We start from the raw sequence: 8552 nt of genomic DNA on the forward strand, positions 1-8552 counted from the left end.
TAAGGTCACTTGTTCTTTCTCAGAGAATTGGGCAGGGAAGGCAAGACTCATGTTCAAATCTTGGCTCCTCTTATGAACAGTAGGCAGGTAAGCTAACTTCTCAAAGTTCTGGTGTCCTCAGCTGCAAAACTGAAGCACAAAAATCTACCTGGTGGTGAACAATGAAAGTTAAAGTGTAAAAATGTCTTCTGACACTTCAAAAACTTTATAGAATATAAAGGATGAATAAGTCTGGTAAGACTTGGTTCCCTATGAGTTGAAGCACGTTAAACTGTGGGAATCGGGGTTGTCAACTGTAAAATGAGAGGGTTGGTCTAGGTTATTTTTAAAGACTCTTTGAAGGCTAAAGAGTTATGACTTTGTAATATTAGCTTCAATGGTCAAAGACTCCTAATATTTTAATTTTCCTTTCCCCACACCTAAAACTAAACCAACCATCTAATATACAAAGGGAGCCTCATAGTTAGAATAACGCAATCATGAATCCTTTTCCAAAGGGGTAATGTATCCTGATATAAATAATCGTCTTGATTGATGTGTTTTCACTTTCTGTTTTTGGCCACTTCAAGAAGGGAAGTCTTCCCGTGCCTTTACTCTCCTGAGCTACAAGCCTTACTCAGTGGTTCCGCATTCATCAGACCATCCCCGCAGGGAGAGGGTGGGTGTTGTTAATAACCAAATGGGCATTTAGTCTCCGTTTGACGGATTTCCCATGTGGAAGTGAAAAGCTCCCCACAGGAATGTGGATTCTGTAAATTAATGTCTTGCTGGCGACAAGCTGTCTCCTTCTGAGTACCTTCTGGAAATGAATACTCATGTGATATCAGCTTGAAATGTGTGTGATGTGGAATTGGGAGCTTGGAACAAAGGAAATTAGGCAATGGATAGAAATAAAAGCTTGGACTTGGATGGGGTAGAGAGGGAGGGAGCTCAGAAGCCAAAAGCCGAGACCGGGGGGTGGGGGGGGGGGGGGGGGCGGGCGGTGCACCTGGACGGCTCAGTTGGTTAAGTGTCCAACTTCAGCTCAGGTCATGATCTCACAGTTTGTGGATTTGAGCCCCGTCGGGCTCTGTGCTGAAAGCCTGGAGCCTGCTTCAGATTCTGTATCTCTCTTTCTCTCTGCCCCTCCCCTGCTTGTGCTCTCTCTCTCAAAAAGAAACATTAAAAAAAAAGAAGAAGAAGAAGCCAGAAGCGGGGAGCACAGGATAGCCGGGTGACAGCTTGCACAGGAATCTGCTGCATCAAATATGCATTCATCATGCTTGGCACATCCACAGACTTTATCTCATGTCATCTGAACAATTGACCCTGCATGTTGGGTTCAAAGAGATTAAATGACTTTCTTGAGGTCATACACCTGATAAGAAGAGTAAGGATTTTTATCTAGCTCTTGTCCCTAGAACTGGTATTCCCTTATACCCATCTGCAGTCAACTGTAACTCTAGTTTGGGAAGGCTTCCACAGGAAAGAGAAATATATAGGCATTAGACCTCTCACTCATGCTTTTATGCCTAAATTGAGGCGTGGAAGGACAAGAAACACACCCAGAAATACATCTTACTGGGTACCGTAACGGCTATGATATACAAACCCTAGAATTTGATTTTTCATAGAAGCCTAATGGCCCCTATGGTGAGGAGAGTTCTTGGTTGGGTTGAGGATAGAAAGGGGTTGAGAAGAAAATAAAGGAGAAGAGAAAAAGAAGGGGGAAAGGGAGTTAGAAGAGGAACAGAAAGAAGAGAGGGGCACCTGGGTGGCTCAGGCAGTTAAGTGTCTGACTCTTGGTTTCAGCTCAGGTCATGATCTCACAATTCACGAGTTCAAGCCCTGTGTTGGGCTCCTCACTGATGGTACAGAGCCTGCCTGGGATTCTGTCTCTCCTTTTCTCTCTGCCCCCCCCCCTGCTCTCTCTCTGTCTCTTTTAAAAATAAATAAACTTAAAAAAAAAAAAAAGAAAGAAGAGGAAAAGAACCCAATTATATTGATCGAATAGGAAAAGAAGCTGAGCTCAGACCAAAAGGCACTCAGATAACTCCTCCCAGACTCACTTCCCAATCTGGGCGCCCTTGAGCTCCATGACTTCTGTAAGCCACCGAGAAGTGACCACTCCTATGTGAAGTGGATGTTGGCTTTTAAAGACTGTTCTCCTAGGTGTATTACTCAGTAGGCCACTCTTCTGGGGGTGGGGGGGTGGGGGTGGTGGATGGAGGATAGAGGAGGCAGGTCCAGGGAGTCAAGGTCTTGGATCCAGGAGAAGCTCCCGGTCTCTTCAGGTGGCGGTGGCCATGTGCCAGGGGAAGTTTCTCCTAAAGGTCAACCTCATTTCCAAAACTCCCTCTTTGCTCTTCTCTCCACCAGACCCACGATCGCCTCTCCTCAGTTAGAGGTTGCCCTGCGCAGAATGAGTTTGGTAATCTCAAAACGAATTTGACTTTCTAAGCTCCCTGCTTTAGCCCACCAAGATTTCTGGTTTTCACATTTAAAACAAAAATTATTTTTTCATTGTTTTTGAGATGTTGATATCATGAAATGTGTAGTGACTTAGACTAATTGTGGCTATAAACACCACCAAGCCGTTGATATGTGAGAAGTAAAATTAATCACCGCCTCCCACACACACATTTGCTGATACCATCCCACACACAAAATAAGACCCAAAGGTGGACTTGGGCTGTACGTCACTGTGCCATTCACATTTAGGAGGTAGGTAAATTTCTACACGCTTCTTTATTCTTGTAGCAGCTAATTAAAGAACATCGGAATGCAACAGGGATCCAGAGGTGAACTGAATTATTGAAAAAACAGAAGTCAAGAGGGCACAGAAAGCTATTATGTGTATTCATCATAGATTCACCGAACTTAAAGGTGCTAAAAATGCAAGCGTTTAATCCAGAAGACAAATCTCCTCTTTCATAGCCCTTGGGGAAAAAAAGTTTTTTCCTCCAAACCTTCCACAAGCTTTGGTAATTATGTTAGACAAAGGCCAATAGAACAGAGTGCAAACTCTCTCAAGAAAGATGTGTTTAATTCGGTTAAAGTTTAAACAGCTTATCTGAAACTGTTACATACAAAGGTGGCTCACTGGGGGTTTTTTGTTTTTTTTGTTTTTTTACCAAAGCTGTCTCAACACATTAGCAGAAGGAGACTGAGAATACAATGTGCTCCACCAATGAGTGAACAGGAATGTGTGTGTGTGTTGCGGGGGGGGGGGGGGGGGGGGGGGGGGGGGGGGGGTGGTGCGGCTGGAAGGACTGACAGCTGGGGCATCTGACTCTGGGTCCAGTGCCCTGTCCTTTGAGTGAAAACTTTCTCCGAGGCATTATTAAAATTAATAAAAACATCCTTTGTCTGCAGTAGAAGCTTTAACTTTCAAACCCATGGACCAAAGATGAAAAGCATAATGCAGTGCATTTCAAATGATAAATATTCCACAACGAAGGTGTGATCCTGACACCAAATTTTAATAGTGAATGGAAATTTCTTCTAACTAAAAATAAGGAAGGGGAAATCCAGTGCATTGAGTTTAGGCTTTGATCTTCTGCTTTGAATCACATCAAGAAACTAGTGCAAGAAGGGTTTAAATGTCCCATGTTGTTATTCACTAAATAGATTATCTCCCCGAGTGAGACATTTTAAAGTGCTGCTTTTGTGGGGCGCTTGGGTGGCTCAGTCGGTTAAGCATCTGACTTCGGCTCAGGTCATCATCTCACGGTTGGTGGGTTCGAGCCCCGAATCGGGCTCTGTGCTGACAGCTCAGAGCCTGGAGCCTGCTTCAGATTCCATGCCTCCCTCTCTCTCTGTTCCTCCCCCACTCGTGCTCTGTCTCCCTCTGTTTCAAAAGTAAATAAACATTAAAAAAATGTTTTTAAAGTGCTGCTTTTGTGATTTCCCCAAGTGGCAGGAGTAACCACTGTTCTTGGAGGAAAAGGCTGAAATTTGCCAAACCTCAGAGTTCAATGGCATCTAGGTCTGAGGGAAGGTTTATCCCCCCCAGTTACCTGTCTACTTCCTACTCACACTTAACGAGGGGGGATAAAGTTGGTTGCGTATTTTCCAGAGAGCATTTTTTACCTCTTTGTTCCTAAAGCTGTAGATCAAGGGGTTCAGCATGGGAATCACCACCGAGTAAAACACAGAAGCAACTTTGTCCGTGTCCATTGACTCGCTGGAGCTGGGCTGTAAGTACATGAAGATGATAGTTCCATAGAAGATGGTGACAGCAGTGAGGTGGGAGGCACAGGTAGAGAAGGCTTTCTTCCGTCCTTCAGCAGAACGCATCCTTTGAATGGCGATGTATATGAAGAAGTAAGAGATGAGGATGACCAGGAGGGTGAAGAAGACGTTGAAGCCCACGACACAGAAGACAGCCAAGCTGCTGATGCGAGTGTCAGAACACGAGAGAGTTAAGAGTGGCGGCATGTCGCAGAAGAAATGATTTACTTCGTGAGAGCCACAGAATGAGAGTCTAAAGGTGTTTGCCGTGTGAATGGAGGCATTGAGGAAGCCACAGACGTAGGAGCCAGCAGTCAGGAGGGCACACACACCTGCCGTCATGGTGGTGGAGTAATGGAGTGGCCTACACACAGCTGCATGGCGGTCGTAGGCCATGGAGGCCAGGAGGTAGCACTCGACAGTGGCAAAACCCACAAAGAAGAAGAACTGAGCAGCACATCCATTGTAGGTGATGACTTTGCTCCCTGAATGCAGTGTGGCCACCATTTTAGGAGCTACCGCTGACGAGTAGCCCAGGTCTACGAAGGAGAGGTTACTGAGGAAAAAATACATTGGAGTGTGGAGGTGGGGGTCTGCGTGGATGATTGCCATCATCCCCCATTCCCAACCAGAGTGATGAGGTAGATGAATAAAAACACCAGGAGGAGGGGGACCTGAAGATGAGGGTCGTCTGTTAATCCCAAGAGGATGAACTCTGTTGCTTCTGTGCCATTCTCCATAAGGGCCAACTTGAATTTCATCTGGTGATTAAGGAAGAGGCGAAGAAAATGAGAAGAAAGGATAGGAGAGATGATGGGATGGTATAAAAATAGTAAACTGGGGCGCCTGGGTGGCTCAGTCGGTTGAGCGTCCGACTTCGGCTCAGGTCAGGATCTCACGGTCCGTGAGTTCGAGCCCCACGTTGGGCTCTGGGCTGACAGCTCAGAGCCGGAGCCCGCTTCGGATTCTGTGTCTCCCTCTCTCTCTGCCCCTCCCCTGATCATGCTCTGTCTCTCCCCGTCTCAAAAATAAATAAAAACATTAAAAAAATTTTTTTTTAAAAATTAAAATAGTAAACTAATATGTGTTGAGAATGGATGAGGGGTAAGGCACATGCAGGACCCTTCCATCGTATGATAGCATTTAATCCTATGAGGTAGGTGCTACTATACCCATTTTACAGAAAGTTAAGGCTAGAAGAGTTTAATATCAACCCAAATAACCCAATTTCAGAATCAAAGGTCACATCTTTATATTTCTGAACCTGAAGTCCCATACACTCAGAGCTTGAATTGTTCTACCTGTTTATATCGTATAAAACAAATTATGTAACACAGTTTTTTTTTTTTAATTTTTTTTTTTTAATGTTTATTTATTTTTGAGACAGAGAGAGACAGAGCATGAATGGGGGAGGGGCAGACAGAGAGGGAGACACAGAATCGGAAGCAGGCTCCAGGCTCCGAGCCATCAGCCCAGAGCCCGACGCGGGGCTCAAGCTCACGAACCGTGAGATCGTGACCTGAGCTGAAGTCGGATGCTCAACCGACTGAGCCACCCAGGCGCCCCCACAGTAACACAGTTTTAAGATCTTATTTAAAATCTCTTTTTAAAAATAAAAGAGTCGGGGCGCCTGGGTGGCTCAGTCGGTTAAGTGTCTGACTTCGGCTCAGGTCACGATCTCGCAGTCCGTGAGTTCGAGCCCCGTGTCGGGCTCTGTGCTGACAGCTCAGAGCCTGGAGCCTGTTTCAGATTCTGTGTCTCCCTCTCTCTGACCCTCCCCTGTTCATGCTGTCTCTCCCTGTCTCAAAAATAAATAAAACGTTAAAAAAATTTTTTTAAATAAAAAAGAGAACAGTGTGAAGTAAAAAGTCTAAATCCCGCATATCTTGACTTCTTATTCCACTCCCAAGAATACAGACGCCATGGAGATTTCTTAACATTGTCTGTGCACATATGATGGAAGTAATGCAAGTAATCGCAGAAATCCGAATAATGGCTTACTCTATGCTAGGCATTACTCATAGTTAACTCATTTAATCCTCACACCAACTCTTTGGGTTTGACCCTGTTATTTTCCTCCTTTTACACAAGGAGAAACTGCCGAATGACGACCCCACTCCCTCATTTCCCATTTTTCACCTTTATGAACAATGCTCCACGATAGAGCATTTCGCCCTCTTTCTTAGATTAGCTCCAGCTGGCAGTATATTTCATGCTTGGTCTCCCTTTTCTGGCTACTATCTGCTCCTAAAATCCAGTAGCTTTTAGATGGGATTGGACAGCAATAATAATAATGATAGTAACTACGGTCCAAAGTCACAAAACTAGTGAGTGTTGGAAACAGACTGAAAAACCTGGCCTGTCTGATGTTAAGTCCAGAGGTCTCAACTACAACCCTTAGTGTCTTTATGAGTTTATTCTTCCACAGTAATTCAATTGACATTTACGCATTTCCATGGAAATGCAGATGTCTTCACCTCCCTTCAGAAACCTCTGTTATTGATCCGGGTTACAATCAAGTCCTCCAGGTCTCAGCTCTCAGGCTTGATTAGCACACAATTACTTGGGCAGCCACCCAGCTCCACAAGTAGCCGTAAGCCTCTTGAGACCCTTGTCCTCATCGCCTCTGGCCCACCCAGCCTGCCAAGGCCCCTTGGCATACATAAATAAATATTTGATGAAAGGAAATCATCAGCAAAGTCTTCAAAGATTTTTCACGCTATCTAACGCCACAACACACAGCTTGCTGTTCTGTCTAGCTGGACCCATGTTTCCTGCCAGAATATTAGCTCAGACCTGCACTGTGAACAATGTGCAGAAATAACAGTGCAAATGGAGCCGGCAGACCTGGCGAAGGGCTTGTGTCTTGATTCCGGTGCACCGTCTCTTTTTCCTGTTGTTCCCCCTCAGCCTGAAGTGTTTCCGGGCTTTCCCTATCCCTGGAAGCCGAGCAGAGGAAGAGCTCAGACAAGGGAGAGAAAACCAAGTGTGGAAGGAGAGGAAGGGCGAAACGAGGGATGAGGAGGGGAAAACGCCTCAGCTCTGCTTGACCTTGGCTTACCTTGGAAAGTGGCTGCAGTCTTCAGCTTAAGGAGCCTTTATTTTATTTTATTTATTTTAATTTATTTTTTAGTAGAGTTAATACACAATGTTACATTCGTTTCAGGTGTACCACACAGTGATTCAACAATTCTATGCATCATGCGATGCTCACCACCAGGAGCCTTTTTTCCACCAACAAACAAGGAGACAGCCCAGCCTGTCCTGTTTGGGTGAGTGTTACACACGCCAGTGCTGTGCAGCAGGTGAAATGCTGTTGCACAGGATCCACTCCTTGCTCTGCCGTGTGTCCCCTTTATAAACAAGGGGTTCCAGTGAATACCCCTGCACGCGGCTCCTCACGACTTTCTTGTTCTTTAGGATAAATCCTAGAGTTGTATATTTTTCATCTGCTTTTGCTTATTGATGGATTCCCATCCAGTAATGTACCAGCTAACTTTCCAACCAGTAGCACTTTCCGCTATATTCATCCAAAAAAATCTGTGATTGTTTTTTTCCTTTTGACTTTTGCCATGTGCTTCCTCTCTAGAATTCAGCGATCATAATATCCTATAATCTAGGATAGGCAATTTTTCGATCTTGTATGTTAAAAACTGAGGTATGTGGTGCCCCCTCGAGATCACACAGTAACTTAATTGCAATATCTATGCAATGCTCCAGAGCAGGATTTCTCAGCCTCAGCGCTATTGACATTATGGGCTGAACAGTTCTTTGGTTGCAGGTGGGAGGAGGGGGCAAGGAGCAGGCTGTCCTGTGAAGTGTAGGATGTTGAGCAGTATCTCTGGCCTCTACCCACTAGATACCAGTAACACACCCTCTTCCCCGGTTGTGACAACCAACAATGCCTCCAGACACTCCCAAATGTCCCACATGTTCCCTGGGGGGTGGGGGGGCAACACTGTCCCCAGTTGAGAACCAGTCTTCTAGAGTTTATAAAACTCTATTTGTGTTCATGTCTTCATTTAATTACAATTCCATCAGTCATGTATATTATACATCTTATAATATATGTTATAAAATAAATATATAATATATATATAATATAACTATATAATGTTTAATATAACCATATTCATGTACAGGTATATACATGAAGAAACCAAGACTTAGAGACATGAAGTAACTAGTTCAAGGTTGGGAGATCCAGCCAAATATTGCTGCTCGTTGGTGGGGGCATGGGGGAGAGCAGGAAGGGAAAACTGCTTACCAAGTACTGTGATCCTTTGACTAACAAGGTATTCCTCTCTCATAAACCAACCTCTGCCCCCAACCCACGAGAG

The 8552-nt window shown here is 44.7% G+C and overlaps 1 protein-coding gene across 1 annotated transcript; it reads right to left on the bottom strand.

Moving 5' to 3' along the window:
• Positions 1 to 4002: 4002 nt before the first annotated feature.
• Positions 4003 to 4955, bottom strand: LOC102953256 (olfactory receptor 1444). Its single transcript, XM_015542260.2, is given in 2 exon segments — positions 4003 to 4826; positions 4829 to 4955. Coding segments are annotated over 2 exon segments (948 nt in total). The 5' UTR covers positions 4953 to 4955.
• Between the last annotated feature and the right edge of the window lie 3597 nt (positions 4956 to 8552).

Source organism: Panthera tigris, chromosome D1 (assembly GCF_018350195.1).
Source record: "Panthera tigris isolate Pti1 chromosome D1, P.tigris_Pti1_mat1.1, whole genome shotgun sequence".
Lineage (NCBI taxonomy): Eukaryota > Metazoa > Chordata > Mammalia > Carnivora > Felidae > Panthera > Panthera tigris.